This window comes from Hyperolius riggenbachi, chromosome 2 (assembly GCF_040937935.1).
Source record: "Hyperolius riggenbachi isolate aHypRig1 chromosome 2, aHypRig1.pri, whole genome shotgun sequence".
NCBI classification, from domain to species: Eukaryota; Metazoa; Chordata; class Amphibia; order Anura; family Hyperoliidae; genus Hyperolius; species Hyperolius riggenbachi.
Genome location: NC_090647.1, coordinates 30,678,737 through 30,702,059, shown reverse-complemented (window position 1 = coordinate 30,702,059; position 23,323 = coordinate 30,678,737). Strand labels below are relative to the sequence as shown.

Sequence of the window (23,323 nt, the reverse complement as noted above, 5' to 3'; positions counted from 1 at the left end):
AAATAAATGCCTTATTTTGCGTAGCATTGCTATACGTCGCTGACACTTTGCCCGGCTGATTTCTGGAAGAGAATGCGTAATGACAGGTCCTCGTTACCAGGAGGTCGTGTTGCATTCATTTATCCATGCTTTTCTCTCCGGCAGGCGCTGGACGAGCTGGAGTGTCAGAGCGTGCCGCTGTCAGAGCAAGGCCGGACGGAACTGGAGCAGAGAATCGATGAGACCAGAGAGAACATCCGCAAAGCAGAGGTGTGTGACATCGCCATTATTGCAGCTTCTGTGCGATTCACGCTGTATTATACATTCGCATACATCTGCATTTCATTTACGCAATCACAAGACTCCCATCTTACAAAGCTTTGTGTAGCTTTCTAGGGAATTAAAGGCTCATACACACATCAGACTATAGTCTTTGGAAAATGAAAGATCACATACCACCCTTCATGTAGTATGAGAGCCATACTCTACACAGTCTATTCTATGGAGCTGAACTCCACATCAGAAAAAAATCTTTGCAAGATGCTGCACACACAGATGCTGTACAGACACAAAAGATCAGTATCTGCAAAAGATCTGTTCCTGCAAATTGCAATGATAGTCTATGAGATCTGCAGATCATCATACACACATGATTTAACTGACATTCATCTGCAGATCAAGCAATCATCCGCAGATCTGAAAATCCATCCTGGTGGATTTGATCTGCAGATGAATGTCAGTTAAATCATGTGTGTATGATGATCTGCAGATCTCATAGACTATCATTGCAATTTGCAGGAATGGATTTTTGGCAGGAACAGATCTTTTGCAGCTACAGATCTTTTGAGTGTGTGCAGCATCTTGCAAAGGTTTTTTTTTCTGATGTGGACTTCAGCTCCATAGAAAAGACTGTGTAGGTGTGGCTCTCATACTACATGAAGGGTGGTAAGATTGGTCTGTGATCTTTCATTTTCCAAAGACTATAGTCTGATGTGTGTATGCACCTTTAGAGTGCAAAAACTCAAACATGAACATTTCAAACTACCAACTGTTCTAATTGTTATGAATAAAGAGTCCCTGTAGTGACATATAGTAGAATGTAATACATTATCCAGGGTACCCACTCTTAAGGCAATTATCCTGGTTTCAGGATCAGAAACCCTTCCTATCCTATGTAATAATACCTCTGTCCTGTGCCCGGGCCCAGCGGCCTGGCGCGCATGCACTGCACACACGCGGGCGGGCTTCAGGCAGTGCCCGCGGACAAGCTCAGGATGCACATGTTGCGGCCATGTGCGCGTGCCACGCAGCTATGGACAGTTGCCTAGCACCCTTTGATTAAATGGTCTGGCTTTTTCACTAGTATCCATGTATTGCTGTGTAACCTTACCCTCCCATGGATGCTTAAAGGGAACCAGAGCTGAAAAAATAAAGATTTTATACATACCTGGAGCTTCCTCCAGCCCCATACGCGCTGATCGATCCCACGCCACCATCCTCCTCTGCCCGCAACTACGAGAACCGGCTCTGTCAGTCGGAGCCAGTCTAGCGTAGCAGAGGTGCGCTCTTTGTGTATCTCTGCAGCAGTGTATGGAGAGATACGTAGAGGGCGCACTTCTCCTGCGTAGCTGGCTCCGATGACATCAGCGACGAGAGCCTGTTCTCGTAGTTTCGGGCAGCGGTGGACGGCGGCGTGGGATCGATCAGCGCGTATGGGGCTGGAGGAAGCCCCAGGTATGTATAACTTCTTTTTCATTTTCTCAGCTAGGGTACATCTCTGGTACCCTTTAAAGGACACCTGAAGTGAGAGGGATATGGAGGCTGCCATATTTATTTCCTATTAAACAATACCAGTTACTTGGCAGTCCTGCTGATCTCTCTGGCTGCAGTAATGTCTGAATCACACACGTGAAACAAGCATGGAGCAAATGCAGTCACTCTTCAGTCAAGCATCTGATCTGCGTGCCTGTTCAAGGTCTATAGGTGCCCATTATCCATGGCCATTCAATCATTTATAATCGCAGCAGTAATTGATCCGAAACGACAGATCGTGCCCAACAATGCCGGAATTCAAGATAACCAATTCACTCAGATTAATGGAATCGGTACTTTTTTTTTGGATTGATTCCCTAAATCTGATCGGATCGATTAGCCTGAATTTAGCCACTAATGAACACAACCGATCATTTCTGATTGATTACCGCAGTGATTGAAAGCGACCGATTGGCCTCAGGATTGCATTGTTATTGGTCACCTTTAGACTAAAAGTATCAGGCAGATGTTCAGAGTGACAGCCAGGCAATGTGCATTGTTTAAAAGGAAATAAAGATGTCCGCCTCCATATCCCTCTCAGGTCAGTTGTCCTTTAAGTTCAGCCATGATGTCACTCATCCTTCTGCCCCTGAGCACTGTGGGAGACCAGGTGTTGTTTCTGCTCACTTCAAAACACACAGCAAACAGACATTCCCCAGTGATGCCCCTGGCAGCAGTAAAGGTGGCTGGATGGTGTAATGGTTAAAAGCTCTGCCTCTGACACAGGCCACCAGGGTTCGAATCTCGGCTCTGCCTGTTCAGTAAGCCTGCACCTGTTTCAGTAGGAGACCTTGGGCAAGTCTCCCTAACACTCCTACTGCCTATAGAGCGCGTCCTAGTGGCTGCTGCTCTGGCGCTTTGAGTCCACCAGGAGAAAAGCGCGATATAAATGTTATTTGTCTTGTCTTGTCTCTAAAGAGAAGGTGAGAACTCTCTGTATTTCCATTCTATATTATATAAGGAAGGTGTGTTTGACGTAACTTGGTTATAATTGCTGTATTCCCAGCACAGGTTATATTAGAGCGCTGGTCTCTGCTGGTATTGTCGAGCTGCTTCTGCTGATTGTTGGGTTGGCAGCAGCCAGTTTCCAGCCTGTGTCTGTTGTTGTTGCTGCTCAGACAGACACAGACCCCGCCAGCCAGCTTCCTGCTTACACGGCTCCTCTTATGCTGCTGCGCTTTAATTAACATTTAATTAGCACTGTTACAAATAGTGAAGTAATTATAACCCTCTGCTGCAAACATATTCATTTGGAAGACTGTCGTAGCTGTTTCCGTTGCGTTGATTTGCTCTTTGGCGGCAATATTCGGTGAGGCCTGAAATCATAACACCCCACGCCAAATTTCTTAGCCACTTAAAGTGAACCTGAAGCGAAAATAAACGTATGAAGATAATGAATCGTATGTGTGATACAGCTAACAAATAGAACATTAGTAGCAAAGAAAAGTGTCTCGTATTGTTTTCCAGTGCAGGAAGAGTTAAAGAAAAACAATCTTCAGTTGTTTTCTATGCAAAAGAGCTTCTCTGAGCCATTCAACACAGCAAAGAAACAGTGAAAGACAGCTCCATGTTTGAGGGTCTGCAATTGGCGTAGGGTGCCCTGATCCGTGGATGGGCCAAGCGAGCTTGCAACAGCATAAAAACAAGGAACACCAAGAGCCCCAATAGTGTAATATGTACTGGTAAATGGCTACTAGATAGAGTAAATATTAATACTCACAAACCAGGGTTACCATTAGGCAACCACTGTAAAGGCAGGTGGGGAGATTTTCCTGACCCTACTCAGGAAAAAGAAGTCGCTCTCTGTAGATGAGAAAAAGGGGGTTCAACCCTCCACCCAGGGTGGACTCAATATTATGCAGGAGAACAGAGGCGCCAAAAGGATAAAAGGAAGCTAAATGAGTTTAAAAACCAAGTTCTTGGTAAATAGAGGAGGTAGTGGTGGACTTACCTCCTCCAAGTAGACACACAACGACTGTAGTAAAGACGCGTTTCGCAGGTTTGATCCCGCTTCATCAGGCAATAACAACGGAGCAATAGCTATTGCCTGATGAAGCGGGATCAAACTTGCGAAACGCATTGCATATTTGGAGTTCATAAATAAAATATGTTGACTGTCTTTACTACAGTCGTTGTGTGTCTACTTGGAGGAGGTAAGTCCACCACTACCTCCTCTATTTACCAAGAATTTGGTTTCTAAACTCATTAAGCTTTCTTTTATCCTTTTGGCGCCTCTGTTCTCCTGCATAAAGTGAGAGACAGCTGGACAGCTTGAGATAAGGTTTTACTGCAGGAAAGTTCAAAGGGTCATTATTGCTACTTTGTTTTATAGCTTAAAAGCTCGGGTGCTTGGGAACCTACAGTTCCTCTCTCGTTGGTTAACCGGGTCTACCCATACTGATTGGGGATCCTTAATGTTGCCTGGAGTTACCTTATCTGTGCACAGTATATGTTCTCTGGGGTATCCCTCCCTGTGACAGAGAGGGGCTTCTTAGCCTGTAGCCATGGACAGCGCTGGTGTGTAGAGTGTGAGCTCCCAGCATTACAGAGAGGGACTTCTAAGCCTGTAGCCATAGACAGCGCTGGTGTGTAGAGTGTGAGCTCCCAGAATTACAGAGAGGGACTTCTTAGCCTGTAGCCATGGACAGCGCTGGTGTGTAGAGTGTGAGCTCCCAGCATTACAGAGAGGGACTTCTAAGCCTGTAGCCATAGACAGCGCTGGTGTGTAGAGTGTGAGCTCCCAGAATTACAGAGAGGGACTTCTTAGCCTGTAGCCATGGACAGTGCTGGTGTGTAGAGTGTGAGCTCCCAGCATTACAGAGAGGGACTTCTTAGCCTGTAGCCATGGACAGCGCTGGTGTGTAGAGTGTGAGCTCCCAGCATTAGAGAGAGGGACTTCTTAGCCTGTAGCCATGGACAGCGCTGGTGTGCAGAGTGTGAGCTCCCAGCATTACAGAGAGGGACTTCTTAGCCTGTAGCCATGGACAGTGCTGGTGTGCTGAGTGTGAGCTCCCAGCATTACAGAGAGGGACTTCTTAGCCTGTAGCCATGGACAGCGCTGGTGTGTGGAGTGTGAGCTCCCAGCATTACAGAGAGAGACTTCTTAGCCTGTAGCCATGGACAGCGCTGGTGTGCAGAGTGTGAGCTCCCAGCATTACAGAGAGGGAATTCTTAGCCTGTAGCCATGGACAGCGCTGGAATGCAGAGTGTGAGCTCCCAGCATTAGAGAGAGGGACTTCTTAGCCCGTAACCATGGACAGCGCTGGTGTGCAGAGTGTGAGCTCCCAGCATTACAGAGAGGGACTTCTTAGCCTGTAGCCATGGACAGCGCTGGTGTGTAGAGTGTGAGCTCCCAGCATTAGAGAGAGGGACTTCTTAGCCCGTAACCATGGACAGCGCTGGTGTGCAGAGTGTGAGCTCCCAGCATTACAGAGAGGGACTTCTTAGCCTGTAACCATGGACAGCGCTGGTGTGTAGAGTGTAAGCTCCCAGCATTACAGAGAGGGACTTCTTAGCCTGTAGCCATGGACAGTGCTGGTGTGCTGAGTGTGAGCTCCCAGCATTACAGAGAGGGACTTCTTAGCCTGTAGCCATGGACAGCGCTGGTGTGTAGAGTGTGAGCTCCCAGCATTAGAGAGAGGGACTTCTTAGCCTGTAGCCATGGACAGTGCTGGTGTGTAGAGTGTGAGCTCCCAGCATTACAGAGAGGAACTTCTTAGCCTGTAGCCATAGACAGCGCTCGTGTGTAGAGTGTGAGCTCCCAGCATTACAGAGAGGAACTTCTTAGCCTGTAGCCATAGACAGCGCTGGTGTGTAGAGTGTGAGCTCCCAGCATTAGAGAGAGGGACTTCTTAGCCTGTAGCCATGGACAGTGCTGGTGTGCAGAGTGTGAGCTCCCAGCATTACAGAGAGGGACTTCTTAGCCTGTAGCCATGGACAGCGCTGGTGTGTAGAGTGTGAGCTCCCAGCATTACAGAGAGGGACTTCTTAGCCTGTAGCCATGGACAGTGCTGGTGTGTAGAGTGTGAGCTCCCAGCATTACAGAGAGGAACTTCTTAGCCTTTAGCCATAGACAGCGCTCGTGTGTAGAGTGTGAGCTCCCAGCATTACAGAGAGGAACTTCTTAGCCTGTAGCCATAGACAGCGCTGGTGTGTAGAGTGTGAGCTCCCAGCATTAGAGAGAGGGACTTCTTAGCCTGTAGCCATGGACAGCGCTGGTGTGCAGAGTGTGAGCTTCCCAGCATTACAGAGAGGGACTTCTTAGCCTGTAGCCATGGACAGTGCTGGTGTGCAGAGTGTGAGCTCCCAGCATTACAGAGAGGGACTTCTTAGCCTGTAGCCATGGACAGCGCTGGTGTGTAGAGTGTGAGCTCCCAGCATTACAGAGAGGGACTTCTTAGCCTGTAGCCATGGACAGCGCTGGTGTGTAGAGTGTGAGCTCCCAGCATTAGAGAGAGGGACTTCTTAGCCTGTAGCCATGGACAGCGCTGGTGTGCAGAGTGTGAGCTCCCAGCATTACAGAGAGGGACTTCTTAGCCTGTAGCCATGGACAGCGCTGGTGTGTAGAGTGAGCTCCCAGCATTACAGAGAGGGACTTCTTAGCCTGTAGCCATGGACAGCGCTGGTGTACTGAGTGTGAGCTCCCAGCATTACAGAGAGGGACTTCTTAGCCTGTAGCCATGGACAGCGCTGGTGTGTAGAGTGTGAGCTCCCAGCATTAGAGAGAGGGACTTCTTAGCCCATAGCCATGGACAGTGCTGGTGTGCAGAGTGTGAGCTCCCAGCATTACAGAGAGGGACTTCTTAGCCTGTAGCCATGGACAGCGCTGGTGTGCAGAGTGTGAGCTCCCAGCATTACAGAGAGAGGGACTTCTTAGCCTGTAGCCATGGACAGCGCTGGTGTGCAGAGTGTGAGCTCCCAGCATTACAGAGAGAGGGACTTCTTAGCCTGTAGCCATGGACAGCGCTGGTGTGCAGAGTGTGAGCTCCCAGCATTACAGAGAGGGACTTCTTAGCCTGTAGCCATGGACAGCGCTGGTGTGTAGAGTGTGAGCTCCCAGCATTACAGAGAGGGACTTCTTAGCCTGTAGCCATGGACAGCGCTGGTGTGCAGAGTGTGAGCTCCCAGCATTACAGAGAGGGACTTCTTAGCCCGTAGCCATGGACAGCGCTGGTGTGCTGAGTGTGAGCTCCCAGCATTACAGAGAGGGACTTCTTAGCTTGTAGCCATGGACAGCGCTGGTGTGCTGAGTGTGAGCTCCCAGCATTACAGAGAGGGACTTCTTAGCCTGTAGCCATGGACAGCGCTGGTGTGCTGAGTGGGAGCTCCCAGCATTACAGAGAGGGACTTCTTAGCCTGTAGCCATAGACAGTGCTGGTGTGCAGAGTGTGAGCTCCCAGCATTACAGAGAGGGACTTCTTAGCTTGTAGCCATGGACAGCGCTGGTGTGCTGAGTGTGGGCTCCCAGCATTACAGAGAGGGACTTCTTAGCCTGTAGCCATGGACAGCGCTGGTGTGTAGAGTGTGAGCTCCCAGCATGTTCTCCTTGTATGAACTGTGAAGTCCCCATAGACCGATCCCCCAGGCATCATCCAGCCGTTATAAAGAATCTATTAGCCTTGGCTTTTCTCCTGGGGTCGGCTTATCCAGCACAAGGGCTCCTCTGGGGGTGACCATGTGTAACTGCGGATGTTCCTGGCAGTCACGCACTCAGTGCCAGTTTTCCATTGTCCCCGATCCCTGGGAATTAGGAAATTCATGACTCCAGGCAATGGGGAAAGCTGTGCTGCATTTTCCATCAGCACGTGCTTTCAGTTATTATTTATTATCGTTACTGTTATTTATCTCACAGTGATCTTAGTGTTTGAATATGCTTGCAAAACAGTATTTCTCTATACAGATTTAGGGGTTGATTAACTAAGCTGCGCTGCTAAAGCATCTCAGCTTAATGAGAGGAGCATGAGTTATGTGCACACTACGCGCGGTATTGTGCGCTGCTAACTTACTCACGCTCCTTCTAAGTAACAGCTGCTCCACTGAACCTGCCCTGAGCCCCGGCAGGGTACTGTGGCTTTAACTGAGGTGATCTCCGCAGCTACTTCTGAGTTGGTGAGGTCTTTAAGTAATGCACAGGCACTGGCTGGCAGCAAGCGTCCTTGATTGTGCACCAACACGCGGGAGAGCTCTACGCATGCGCACAGCATTGTTGTACGCAGTCATGATGTCTTGCACAGAGCACTCCCAGCCGCAGGTCGTGCGCATTGAAGAGTGCTGCTGGCCGTGGGTGCGCGATCAAGGACTCAGGCTGCTGGCCAGCGCCTGCACATTACTTAACCACTTGCCGACCGCACGCTTATACCGTGCGTCGGCAAAGTGGCAGCTGCAGGACCAGCGACGCAGTACTGCGTCGCCAGCTGCAGGCTGATTAATCAGGAAGCAGCCGCTCGCGCGAGCGGCTGCTTCCTGTCAAATCACGGCGGGGGGCTCCGTGAATAGCCTGCGGGCCGCCGATGGCGGCTCGCAGGCTAAATGTAAACACAAGCGGAAATAATCCGCTTTGTTTACATTTGTACGGCGCTGCTGCGCAGCAGCGCCGTAAGGCAGATCGGCGATCCCCGGCCAATCAGCGGCCGGGGATCGCCGCCATGTGACAGGGGACGTCCTGTCACTGGCTGCACAGGACGGATAGCGTCCTGTGCAGCCTCGATCACCGGGGGTGGACAGGTAGGAGAGGGAGGGGAGGAATCTCGCCGCGGAGGGGGGCTTTGAGGTGCCCCCCCCCCCCCCCCCCGCCAGCCACACGCAGGCAGAAGAGATCAGACCCCCCCTGCACATCATCCCCATAGGGGGGAAAAAAGGGGGGCAATCTGATCTCTCTGCCTGCACCCTGATCTGTGCTGGGGGCTGTAGAGCCCACCCAGCACAGATCACTAAAAACCAAGTTGGTCCTTAAGGGGGGGTAAAGGGTGGGTCATCAAGTGGTTAAAGACCTTGTTTACCCAGAAGTAGCCGCAGGTACTGTTCACTAGCCAGCAGTTCTTCACAGGGCCTGGCAAACTGTTCGTCCTATCACTATTGGACACCTGTGCCCTATGGGCTTGAAACTCGTCACTACACCAGGAACCGACCGATACTAAATGCTTTTCTGTTTGGTAACAGAAAGCATTAAGCATCCGCTAAGAAGAAACTGGCCCTTATTGATAGAGTTTGGCACATAGCAAGACTAATGGAAATGTATAGGGTTTTTTTTCATATTTTTATTTATCGCGTACAGATTTTCCTAAAGGTGGCCATACAAGCGACACCCATGCTAACCTAGAAATAAAAAACACATATATAAGTAGATAAATACTACTTCTACTTACATAACAGATGTATTGTGCTATCCACGTAATGATTCCTGTGAATTTTATAATGGAAAAGCAGAAAATCCTATTCTAGGCAGTGGCCATCTTGCCAAGCTAATGCTGACATCATATCCTCCCTGACTCTTGTTTTCCCCCCTCCCTTCTCTTGCTCATTGTGTATTCATTAGCTGACCTCCTCCCAGAGTCTTCAGACACTCCCACTGAGGTGTATACTAACAACTGACTGTCTATTTTTTATTTACACATCCAATCACTGAGTCACCTCAGCCTTGCATGTAAACACAAGTAATCAGAGGGTGTATCTGATAAGCAGCTAGGCAGGGAAATAAATGGAAGAGGAGGAATATATTATAGAGGAAAGAACTCCCAGCATTCAACTCTTTGGCACTGACTATTAAAGGGCCAGTGCTCCTAAAGTATGTGATAATTCCAAACCATAACAGCAGAAAAAGTTTTGCAAGTTGTGAATGCAGGATTAGCATCTTTATCCCTTAATACACTCAGACCCGTTGCTGTTGAAATTTGATTTTTATTGTGACAATACCGCTTTAAGTTAAATGTAATAAATAAAAGTGTACTATTTGTTTAGCGTGCCACCTGGTGGCTGTGTAAGGAACAAGAAAGGCCTTGCTTGTTTTGTGGCAGTGCAGTATAATAAGAATACAGAACCTGGATATCGTTCACAAAGTCTGAGGACTTTGCCCTTGTAATGTTTGTTTACTGCAGCCATAAAGCAACACTTTCTTCTGCTCACACCACCACACCAGATGGAGGTGCAGGGGAAATAAGGAAATATCTATTTGTAATGTTTCTAATTAAAACAACCACAAAAAAGTTTTGTTCAAAATAAGACAGAGGACAGACATGTATGTGTACCATACACTGTGGCGCTGGGCAGTACGGTGGAGTAGTGGATAATACTCGCCTTGCAGCACTGGGTCCCCAGTTCAAATCCCAGCCAGGGCAGTATCTGCAAGGAGTTTGTTTGTTCTCCCCGTGTCTGCGTGGGTTTCCTCCGGGCACTCCGGTTTCCTGCCACATCCCAAAACATACAGATAGGTTAATGGGCTTTCCCTCAAATTGGCCTTAGACTATGATGGACACATGACTATGGTAGGGATTAGATTGTGGCAAGCCTTCAGTACTTACTCTGTACAGCGCTGCGGAAGATGTCAGCGCTGTATTAATATTCAATAATAATGATACGCGATAACCTTTGGATAACAAAAATGGATATTGGTCATTGTGGTTGACCATCTGCAGCACTATCAATATCACAATTAAATAACTTTCTAAAGGCAGCAACATAAAATGATTCACTTTTTTTTTTTCACACAGAAATCTGATCAATTTTTTTCATTTGATCAAATCATTTTAAGAGAAATCAACCAATAAACTTAAAAAAAAAAAATCTGAAAAAATCGATTGTCCCGAAAGAAAAAAATCTTTTTGGTTTCCTATAAAAGCAATCATTTTAAATGTTTTTGTTAAAAAAAGGAAAATCAATTGATTTCATTGTATTGTATATGGCCACCATAAAGAGACCCTGTAATGACATAGGTAGACTGCAGTACATCATTTAGGGTTATTCAGCACAGACACTTTTACGGTATTTTTCCTGGTTTCAGCATCAGCAATACTCCCTGTATCTATATATTGCTGTATATTGGTATGTAGCCACGCCCTCCCAGTGATGTCACAGCCTAGGCTGATTAGCTATGTGGAATTCTTAGCCTCCCTGCTCCGCCCTCTGACACCTGTAAATTAGTAGCCACACTGGGCTGGCTCCTGGTTTTTTCCCAAGGAAACTTGCTTACCTTTTAACCCCTCTAAATCATCCTGCCATTAAACATTATTCAGGCCCGCCCCGTGACACAGCGGTTGGGGGGATTGGGTTTCTTCTCTTTTCTACGTAGAAACGTTTCATTTGGAATCAGAGATGCATAAACTAGTTTATCTTCCACCAAGGAGGGTTAATTGGCCAGAAACAGTGTGTGGGTTCCTAGAGGCAGCATTATAAGGCGTATTCTCACCAGAATACCATGCGTTTAGGTGGGCTGCATTGGTATACATTGCTTTATTGAAGAAACTGACTTGAGAGGGAAAAGGTCTCGACTCGAAGGTGTCTCTCACACACACACACCACCGCTATATCATTGGGCCTCAATTCTGGTAGGGTTATCAAACAAATTACCTCATGTGAGGTAATTTACCTCATGAGGTAAGGACATGTAGCAATTCTGGTAAGTTTTAGTCATGTGTTACCGCATGAGGTAAATTATGAGGTAATTCATGAGGTAAGTTACCAAAAATAGCTATTCTCATGGAAATTAGAGTGCATGTTAGCACATAATTTACCGATCGGTTTAAGACCTGCCTGTACCTGGAGGTAAAGTCAATTTGTATGCATTTTGCCGTTTTTAATGGAGTTCCTATTGTAGTTTTAGTGTTGTTCCTGGCTGTGTTATAGAAAATGATAGTAAAAATAAAACTCTAAATATTTACTGGATTTTTTTTATAAGGGATGCCTATAAATATACTTCTCATAGGTTGCTACATAATCAAATACACCTCCCCCCTCAAAAAAAAATCTTCCTAACTGATGGAAGACAATTAAAAACTACTATTATTTATTTACTGCATGTTTACCGCTGAAATACCTCATGTTTTACCTCACTTTATGCATTTACCTCATGTTTTACCTCATGTTTGTAAAAGGAGAAAAATCTTATGAGGTATTTTACCTACAAAAAATATTTACCTCACATAGCTACCAGAATTGAGGCCTACGTTCTCCTGGGCCCCTCCCCCCTAGTGTTTCCAGCTTGATTATGCATTCTCACTGTCTGTCACCCCTCTTGTGGACTAGAACAGACCAAAGACACTGAACTACTGTTATTACTAACATTTGCATGATCTTGTTTTGTTGTGAGCTCCTTGTATGTCCCACCTTGTATGTTAACCCATTTATCGATCGTGTCCCTCATTGTTATCTCAAAATGTCTTTTCAGGGCATGTTAAATGTAGCCATTTTAATTTCACTTCAGGTTTGCTTTAAGTAACCCAACCTAAATGTATGTTGCAGTTATTCAGAAGCAGATCTGTTTTTAGGTGGCTAGTGATTAGGGGGCTACTGATTAATCAATGTGCGTAGTTTTAATTGGAGTACACAAATAGATGGTCATCACAGGTCCTCTTTCTCTGCTTCCCCAGATCACAAAGCTGAAGGCGGATGCTCGTCTGGATCTCTTGCGGCAGATTGGCGTGTCTGTGGACACATGGTTGAAGAGCGCCATGAACCAGGTGATGGAGGAACTGGAGAACGAGCGATGGGCCAACCTCCCCACCATGATAAATAACGGCTCGGCACACTTGGTAAGGTCGCCGTACTGGTCTCATGCCACATTTTGTTAACACTTTAGCAGCCAATTTATTTAGAGCACCTTTTTTATACATTTCTTATTTGTTACAATTCCCTTTTTCTAATTAGTACTGCAGTAATGTGTATTTATGGCCACTTGTCACTAGGGGGCAGTGTGAGACAATAACAGGGGACTTCTGCTTTGAGTTTCTATATTTTTATTTAGCAGAGAGAGATCAAAGCATTCCAAGAATTTACAGCACGACGACTTCTGCCGATTGAGGTCAAAAACAGTTCACTTATCTCAAACGAGATAACTCTATTGAAGCTGCTAATGAGTTAACACAACAAGGAAACTAAACGCTAAATCAATATTGATTAGCGAGGAGCGAGCTTTTATGAATTTGCAGACTTGACATTTCATCTAATCCAACAGACCTCACCTTCGCTCACAGTAGAGTCATCTCTGCCCTGTATATACAGCTGAGTTGTGTAATGACCTCTGCAGTCATGTGATATAAACAGATGCCAGGTGACTGCTGCTGGCCAATGACAAAGGTGGAGAGTCTTCCAGTTTGTCATTATTGAAGGCAGCCAGCATAGAATGATTCAGGGTAAACTGAGGCCACATTGGGGAAGGTATGTGTTTAAGGAAAACACCCTCATCAGGGGCAAAAAGCTCACTAGATCAGAGGCTGTGACAAGAAATCGAGACACTCTTTAGCAATACACAAATCCCACAACAAACACACAAAGGGCACACAAATACACATCACACAATAAACACACACGCCACGTGAATACACATCACAGAGGAAATACACATACCACACAACAAATACTCAAACCACACAAATACACATAGTATACAACAAACACACATACCATACAATCACACAACAAACATCCACGCCACATGAATACACATCACACAAGAAATATACATGCCGTACAAATACATATATCACACAACAAACACACAGGGCATTCAAATACACATCACACAATAAACACACACGCCACGTGAATACACATCACAGAAGAAATACACATACCACACAACAAATACTCAAACCACACAAATACACATAGTATACAACAAACACACATACCATACAATCACACAACAAACATCCAAGCCACATTAATACACATCACACAAGAAATATACATGCCGTACAAATACATATATCACACTACAAACACACAGGGCATTCAAATACACATAACAAACACACACACCACATGAATGCACCTCACAGAAAAAATACACATACCACACAACAAATACAACAAAAACTACACAAATACACATATTATACAACAAACACACCTACTAAATAAATACACATATCACACAACGAACATCCACACCACATGATAACACAACACAAGAGAAATCTATACCCATACAAATACACATACCACACATATTCCCATTTAACACAACAAACACACATGGTTCATAAATACTCACATCACACAACAAACGCACACACCACATGAATACACATCACACAAGAAACCAACACACCATACAAATACACATATCACACAACAAACAGCAACACCACATGAATACACATCACACAAGAAACCAACACACCATACAAATACACATATCACACAACAAACAGCAACACCACATGAATACACGTCACTCAAGGAATATACACACCATGCAAATACACATATCACACAAAACATCAACGCCACATGAATACACCTCACTCAAGAAACAAACACACCATGCAAATACACATATTACACAACAAACATCAACGCCACATGAATACACGTCACTCAAGAAACATACACACCATGCAAATACACATATCACACAACAAATATTAGTGCCACACAAATACACAAATCATACAGCAAATACACATATCACACAACAAACATCCACGCCACATGAATACACATCACACAAGAAATATACACGACATGCAAATACACATATCACACAACATACTGGTAGCACACAAATACACATCATACAGCAATCTATCACACACAGTACACAAATGCTCATCCACCACACAAGTACACGGGTGTTGTGTGTCTGCAGCCCCTGTTGCCAGCCGTCTGTGTGTCTGCAGCCACTCGCCCCCTATAAATTGTGCACCGGCGGTTACTGGAGCCGGTGCCAAGGAATGCGAGCCTCCCAGGAGGGTTTTGTCTGGTGCCATCTGGCCCTCGTGGCACAATCTGTGCAGTGTAATATTTACATAGTCCCAGTACGTGGGCATCAGCAGATTTGCAGCAGATGGGTGGCATGTGTGTGTACCATTCTCAGTGTGCCGTGCTGAGGCCAGATTGTAGAGTGTTAGCTCCTCAGAACAGACAGCCGTGAGAGTGTTATTTGTTTTTCTTTTTTTAATTTTATTTTGTTCTTTGCAAGTGTTCTGTGAAAATTCTTCAGTCCAGGTGAGCAAAGAGGATTTTGCTTGTTGCTTTTTAAAGGATATAGAGAGGGATATGGAGGCTGCCATATTTATTTCCTTTTAAACAATGCACATTGCCTGGCTGTCCTGTTTATCTCTTTGGCCACAGTAGTATCTGTATCACACACCTGGAACAAGCAAGTGTGTTCAGAGTCTACAGCTAAACGTATTAGAGGCAGAGGATCAGCAGCGCAGCCAGGCAATGTGTATTGTTTAAAAGAAGAGAAATATTCCTCTTATACTTCAGGTGTCCTTTAAGTGGATCTAAACTCTTGCACAGGACAGGAGGAAAACTGAGAGAAATGCACCCTGTATGTATTTAGAGAGTTTAGCCTGTCTAATTCCCTCTCATCTGTGACTATTCAACAGTGTAATTTGATCTCTCAGCTGTGTCAGCTCAGGAATATTCTCTGTCACGGCAGAGAAGCTAATTTGTAAACACAGGATGTTAATATTTCTGTTTTCATGAAAGCAGGAAGTAGCCACAATCTGTCTTCCGCTGTAATAAAGCTCCAGTAGGGTTAAAGTGGATCTGAGATACATTTTTACACATTGCATAATTGTGTTCCTTACATATAGTTTATAGGGCATTCCTCAAGCCAAATACTTTTGTTTTGTTTTAATACTCTAATTCCCTATAAACAAAACAAGCCTCGCCCACAGCTTCTCCAGAGAGCCTTGGCACTCTGAGCCTTAGTAGCAAGGGCTTATGGGAGCTCAGTCTGGGCAGAAGGAGGAGGACGCGGTTACTAGCCATTAATTTAGAGGCAGAGGGGAGGAGGAGAGGGGAGTGAAGTTTTCACAGGCTGAGGTATGGAGATGCAAAACAGCTTGCCTGTGTGTAATGTGGCAAACAGAACATGGCCGCTCTCATTGTATCACAAGAATAAATAATCATAAGCTGTTTGCAGCTAGATTGGCTGTGTAAACTATCTAAACTTTAGATAAGATGTATTGACAAGTTACTTGTTATAGTTAGTTTTTCATCTCGTATCCACTTTAATGGGAGGAGACTCCTCCAGACACTCACTCGCAGCGATGTGTATTTATTGGGTGGCTGCAGCACTATTTTCTCAGGATAAGGGCGACCCCTGTGTATAATATGTTATACGTTAGGGATGGCAGCACAAGGTAATCAGTGTATCCCTCTTATCTGCCAGGTAATGGGAAATGCAATCTATAATTACCGCTCTGCTAACCACCCCTTCATCTGTGAAGTTGTGAGCAGACAGCTATGCTGGCAGTCACGGTTATTACCCGTTACATCTACCGGTTACAACGGGAAGTCTGACTTGGCTATCTATGCTTTGCTTTGTCATTAACTGAGATCTTTCTAATGATTTCCACTCAAGGGCTTTGTATTGAATTGCAGCAATTGGCGCTCTACGCACATACTATGTGTTCACAAATACACTTCAAGCAAACTTTAATTGAAATAAAACTTTTGAGGTAATGACTTGCATGTGTAGTACGGATAATGAACAGACCATTAGTAGCAAAGAAAATAGTCTCACGTTGTTATTTTCTGTTACGTAGCTTTTTTTTTTTTTTATATAACATTGCATCATTCTGTCATATTTGCAGATTTACAACCACACTCTGTCTTTTAAGCTATAAAGCAAAGCAGAAATGTGAACTTTCCTGCAGTATAACTTTATCTAAAGCTGGCTCTTACTGTTTCTTGGCTGACACTGAAGCGGAAAAAAAAATTATGATATAATGAATTGGTTGTGTAGTACAGCTAAGAAATAAAGCATTGGAAGCAGAGACATAAGTCTAAAGCCTCATCTACACGCGCAGATGAGGCGGCGATGTTCCTTATCAATCGAGCCGCATTAAGTTCCGACAGGTCCGATCTGTGAGCCGCCGATTCCCTGCTCGCTCCCCACGAGGGGACAATGGCAGGGAATCGAGCGGAAGATAAGCGGCGCCGGGCGGGGAAGAGCGGGGGATCGAATACGATGCACGCGCGGCGAGCGTGGAAGCGGCGGGTACTAATCAAGCTGCCGGATCGCCTCCACATCTCCCCGTGTGGACGGGGCTTAATATTTGTTTCCAGTAAAGGAAGAGTTAAGAAACTCCAGTTGTTATCTATGCAAATAGCCATTGAGCTCTCCTTGCAGAGAGCTCTGACTTCTGATTAGGTTATCTCAGCTGTATTGTGTTTTTCTTTTGCAGAGAACAGTTCAGGACAGGTCAAAAGTTCACTGCCTGTTCTGTAACAACTTGTAGAATGCTGAGTAGTGTGTAAACTGCAAATATTAGAGAATGATGCAATGTTATAAAAAAAAAAAAAACACTACATAACTAAAAATAAGATAATATTTTCTTTCCTAATAATGTTCTAGTAATTACCCCTACTGCACAACCAATTCATGATATCATAATTTTTTTTTTTGCTTCAGTGTCTCTTTAAGTGCTTCAGAAAACAGGGCTGTATGGTTGAATAGCTCAGAAAAGCTCTCTTGCATAGATAACAACTGAAGGGGGTTGATTGACTAACAATCAGTGCTTCTTAATTGGCAGAGTCTGCACGCTGTTGGCAGTTTATTGTGTGTAATCAGCCCCAGTGACAGCAGCGCACGCTATGCCACCGTAGTGCAGCATAGCGAGCACTAGTAACTTTACGCCCACTATTTGGCAATAACGGGCTCTCCACTCCTCCCGCCACTTTATAGGACGGGATCCCTGCACTCTGATTGGCCCAATAGGCTGCCTGTCACTGGGGTTGATTACGCACGGTAAACTGCCTATAGCGTGCAGACTCTGACAAAGGCACACTGATGAAATAGTGCGAGTAACAGGCGTTTACATGCGCTATTTCTGTTAGTGAATCAACCCTGAAGTTTTTGCTTCCTGCACTGAAAAACAATGTGAGACACTTTTCTTTTATACTAATGCTCTATTTCTTAGCTGTACTACACACACAATTCATTATCTCATAATAATATTTTCATTTCAGGTTTGCTTTTAAGAGGCCCCGAAACTGCATAAAATAGAATGTACTCAATTATTCCGGCATAGCCGATTTTAGTGAATCATTCTGATTTCAGCACCAGAAACAATATTATTATTATTATTTATTGTATTTATAAAGCGCTAACATATTACGCAGCGCTGGACATTAGTTTAGGTTACAGACAATATTTAGGGGTGACATACAGCAATAAGACAATACAGGAATACAAGAAAAACCAGATCATGCAGCACAGTATGAGTACCAGGTAATGCTTAGTCAGTCACTGGATGGGAGCATGGAGATCACACAGCACAGTATGAGTACCAGGTAATGCTTAGTCAGTCACTGGATGGAGATTAGGCAAGTTAGGTTCACTCAAATGCATAGCATGGGTTCACAGTAATGGAGGTGCATGATCAGGTAGGACACAAAAGGAGGAGAACCCTGCCCAAAGGCTTACAATCTAGAGGGAGAGGTAAGGACACGAATGGTAGGGGACCAGAGTTCAGCAGTGGGTTTAGAGCACTTGTGAGGGGTAGTAGGCCAGAGTGAAAAGGTGAGTTTTGAGGGCCTTCTTGAAGATGTTGAAGGAGGGGACTGCCCTAATGGGTGGAGGTAGGGAGTTCCAAAGTGTTGGAGCAGCTCTTGAGAAGTCCTGGAGGCGTGCATGGGACTGGGTGATGCGGGGGGGGGGGGGGGGCGGTCAGCTATATATAGCTGTATATTGTTTTGTAGCCCCGCCTTCCCAGTGATGCTCCGCTGAGGCTGTATAGATATGCAGAATTTGTCTACCAGAGCATTCTAGTATATATTCTACTGTCTTTGGAACTCTCAATAAACAAACATTGCGCAGAGTTGCACCTGACAGGACTAAATATGTCGCCACCAGTGATACATTTCAGAATGTAAATCGGGGCGAGGAAAGATTTCACAATAGGCAAACACTGACCCAGTAAATGTATATTGTTTAAAAAGGGGGGGGGGGAAAGCAGTTTTATTTATGATATTTTCGCTACAGTTCCTCTTTAAAGTGAACCAGAGACGAAACACCCTCATGTATTTTACCATATATATCAGTGGGAACATTAGAGAAAACACCTACCCTGCTCTCTGTTTCATCCTTGACTGCTCAGCCTACTTGTTAGCAGCCCTGATCAAACCCCTGACTGAGCATTCAGTCGCTCAGTCTGGCTTTGCTCAGGAATATTTATAGCTCAGTCTGTGTTCTCTCATGTCTTTTCAAGTCCAAGCCTGCCCCCTGCTGGCTCTGCTCAGGAATTATTATAGCTGAGTCATTATAGCAAAGCCAGACTGAATGCTCAGTGGGGGGGTTTTATCAGGGCTGACTAGAAGCAAGCTGTGCAGTGCAGAATGAAACAGAGAGCAAGGTAGGTGTTTTCTCTAATGTTCTCACTGATCTATATGGTAAAATACATGAGGGTGCTTAGTCTCTGGTTCACTTTAAGAAAGAGTATCTGATTTATTCCCAGAATGTCTGCACAAGACAGATGGACACATTTTTGAGTAGGTGGCTGAATATACTCGGAAAAAATGTCAGCTAATTGGTAACCAAAATAAGTATTTTTATATAAAAAAAAGTATGTGAGTTCAGGTCCAGTCCCAGAAGCGTTACCAATAACCCTGCCTGACCAGAGCGACTGCAGAGGCTTTAACCGTCCCCCACCCAAAATAACCCCGACATGCCAGTCTTTATATGAAACAGAGAACATGGTTTTCTTACCGTTGCTTATTTTGTATGCGGTTTCTCAGCACTTCCAAAAATGACTATTTTGGCATTTTTGTATTCCTCACATCATCTCTTGCCAAGATTCTGCGATTTTTTTTTTTTATTATAATTTTTTGGGTGTCGGGCTTGGGCATGTTATATAAAATGTGTGCTTTTTATAGGAAAGCCAGACGCTATACAAGCAAGGAATTTATGTAGTCTGACACAGATTTTGTAAACTGGGTCAAATCAACCCTCGAGAGGGAAACCTACTGACTGCTGTAGCTCAGAGATGTCACATGCCCAGCTGAGCAGCCAATAGAAACACTGGGGTGGGTGGATACAATCTCTCAGGCAGCAGAAGCTGATTGATTAGTCAGTTGTAGAATGACGTGATGGGTGATTCGCCCGGGGCTGCCGGTATGAAGCTGTACAAGTGAAGGAGTGTACACGTGCACGAAAAACATTCCATAAAACCAATTGGTTGTACAGAAAAATTGAAAGATTTTTTTCATTTGTTCTAGAAATCTGATCGAATTTCACATTTTTATTTGATAAAAGATCAGGAGTGGTGGATTTTTCTGATCAATTTAACTGAAAATTGAATGGTGTATTACTAAGTACACACCATACAGTCTGGCAGGTAAATCTAACAGAAAATTGTATGGTGTGTACCTAGCAGCCTTTGATGAATGGATGCCACATCAAACAATTTTCTGTTAGATTTACGTGCCAGATAGCCAACAGAAAATTGTATGGTGTGTACCTAGCATTGATGTACAGACCCAAGCAATTTTTTTGCTTTTTCAATAATTTTTTCATAATTGGGGAAAAACTGAACATGTGTGTGGTACATTGGTCTGATTTTGGAAATGTTACAATCAGTCAGAAAAAATTGATTGCAATTCTTGAATTGAAAAGATATTTAAAAAATTGAATGGTGTGTGGCCACATTTACAGATTGTTCCTCCCCTTCAGTGGCTGGTTGTTGCATTATTCTCTGGTTCCCTCCCACAACAGCTTCTAAGAGGGGGCGTGGCTCCTTCCACCCACTCTCTTTCCCATGCTCTATGATAGAGGTAGGCGTGGCATGAAGAGCCACTCCTCCTCTCACACTGCATGCAGGGAGGGTTTGTGGCTGTATACACCATGACATGTTATCACATCTGTGGAGTGTGAGAGCCTCCCGGAAATATGTCGGGATAATATGGAAGTACAAGCAAGCACCAATATGAGCTGCATCAAAATGTATTTGAAATAAATGTGAGGCTTCTGATTAATCTCCTGTTGGTTTGCCTGCAGGGAAGCGCTGACCTGGACAGAGAGGACGGGGAGGAGCTTGAGGACAGCATGGACGCCTTCGATGACAGCAGCTCGAGTCCTTCCGGAACACTGAGGAATTATCCGCTGACTTGCAAAGTCATCTACTCCTATCAGGTCTGTACAAGTCAAGACACAGAACACTTATATTGTGCTTTTCTCCTGGCATACTCAAAGCGCCAGAGCTGCAGCCACTAGGGCGTGCTATATAGGCAGCAGTGTACGGGTGTCTTGCCCAAGGTCTCCTTACTGAATAGGTGCAGGCTTACTAAACAGGAAGTGCTGAGAGCCCTGGTCTCCTGTGTCAGAGCCCTTAACCAGTACACTATCCATCTCACCAGCTTTCCGGACTGTTCACTTGATGGCCATAGTTTTCAACATATTATTTCTAGATTAGATTTTTTTTTTTCAGTCGGATTTAACATTCAATATATTTTAAGTATCTAAAGGTAGGCATACATACGCCATATAAATGTATTCTTTAAAGTGGACCCAAGGCGGATGTGGATACAAGATATATTACTTACTAATGAAGAGGGAGGTGTCTGGAACTTCCAGAGGCCTACTACGTCCTCCTCAAGACCACCTCAACGTCCTGTGACTGTCTGTTATATCGTCACTACGCTCTCCTTTACGTGCGGAATGAAAACTCTTCATTGTGTGCTGTGCAAGAGTTCAGGTCCACTTTAAGCTGCAGACTTAAATGGTACTTTGAAGGACAACTGTAATGATAGGGATATGAAGACTGCCATATTTATTTAAAAAAATCATTAAGGGTATACTGGAGGAGGAGTACACTCCAAAGAAAACGAATGTACTAGCTAAGTTATAAACATATACATTTTATTATTAAATTCCAAAGTTTAAAAAGGAAAATAAATTCCATTAAAAGGCATTATGCCTGCACTGAGGTCGGCGGACCCTCTGACACATCACACCCACCACACACTCATTCATGCACCCGGGGGCAAAAAAGAGGTGTTTAATTAGAGTGATCACTAGATTCAAAAAAAGGGGGGGGGGATACCCATGTATAAAAATGCACCTTCAATTCCTCTCAGCAGAAGTAATGATAAAGTTCCTCAAAAACTATAATGGCCACAGTAATTGTTAGTAAAGCAGCAGCAATCCAAGCAATGCAACAGAAAAAGAAAAGAGGCTCCAATCGCAAGCCAGTTCAATAATGCACTTCAGAGTAGTAGCGGCATAAGCAGCATGATGCACTCTTACAAGTTGTGAACATACTCTACCAGCTCCACAGTGTCAACGTCATGGAAAAGTTGCGGCTCAATGTCCCCGTGTGTACTGCCGGTAGGCCGCGTATAGCCGCTGTGTAATTACCACTCGAGGCCTCCTGGCCGGTATGAGTAAGTCCAGAGATCGCCGTGCTGCAGCCTGAGGACTAAGATCGATCCAAGCTGTACGGATCTGGAGGGTGCAGGGTAAGGGGTCCACGCTGTAGAAGGATACAAGGTAAGGAATCCACGCTGCGGGAAGCAGCAATGATGCAATGAAGGTGTGGGGCGGCTGCGGTGGCAGAGGAAGGTTCACCCCATGCAGGCCGTGCCAGAACGCCAAGAACCCATATTTATTTCCTTTTAAACAATATCAGTGCCTAGCAGCTCTGCTGACATGCTAATACGAATGCCTCTAGTACTTTTAGCCATAGACCCCGAACGAGCATGCAGCAGATCAGGTGTTTCTGACATTATTGTCAGATGTGACAAGATGAGCTGCATGCTTGTTTCTGGTGTGATTCAGACACTACTGCAGCCAAATAGACCAGCAGGGCTGCCAGGCAACTGGTATTGTTTAATTGGAAATTAATATGGCAGCCTCCATATTACTCTCGCGTCTGATTACCTTTAGATGATCACTACCATTATAAGAGATCGTCACCTTTCTGAGATTATCAGCAGTAGAAGTAGCCAAACATGAATAGATAGCTACATTATGGCTTCTATTCACTAGTACACATTCCTGCTGCACTGCAGCCTCCATATCACTCTCTCTTCAGTTGTCCTTCAAAACAGCAAGTTTTTTCTATGCACCCTTTTGTGGTTATAACAAAGCTGTATATATGGCAGGCTGCTGCATGAAAGATTTATAATAAAAGTGCCAGTTCATCACTATTTGTGCCCTGAGTTTGGTGGTGAGTTGAAGAGCTCCTGCTGGTGTACAGATAAAGGAGTAAACACTGATAAGAATTATCATGACACGAAAGGAAGGAAAGCAGGATATGGAGGATTCCTTGTCACCCGTCACCTCCCAGTCCCCTGTGGGCGGAGCCTGTTGCAGCATGATAAGGTCCTGTTGTCTCTGATATATACCCTTCCCCTCTGACCAGAC

The 23,323-nt window shown here is 44.9% G+C and overlaps 1 protein-coding gene across 4 annotated transcripts in view; it reads left to right on the top strand.

Moving 5' to 3' along the window:
• The window catches only part of FCHSD2 (FCH and double SH3 domains 2), a 226,027-nt gene that overhangs the window by 185,489 nt on the left and 17,215 nt on the right, over positions 1-23,323 (top strand). For all 4 annotated transcript variants that reach the window (XM_068266595.1, XM_068266593.1, XM_068266594.1 and 1 more), the window contains 3 exons: positions 145-249; positions 12,372-12,533; positions 20,957-21,091. In XM_068266595.1, coding sequence (XP_068122696.1) covers positions 145-249; positions 12,372-12,533; positions 20,957-21,091 — 402 coding nt within the window. The remainder of the gene's footprint in view (positions 1-144; positions 250-12,371; positions 12,534-20,956; positions 21,092-23,323) is intronic.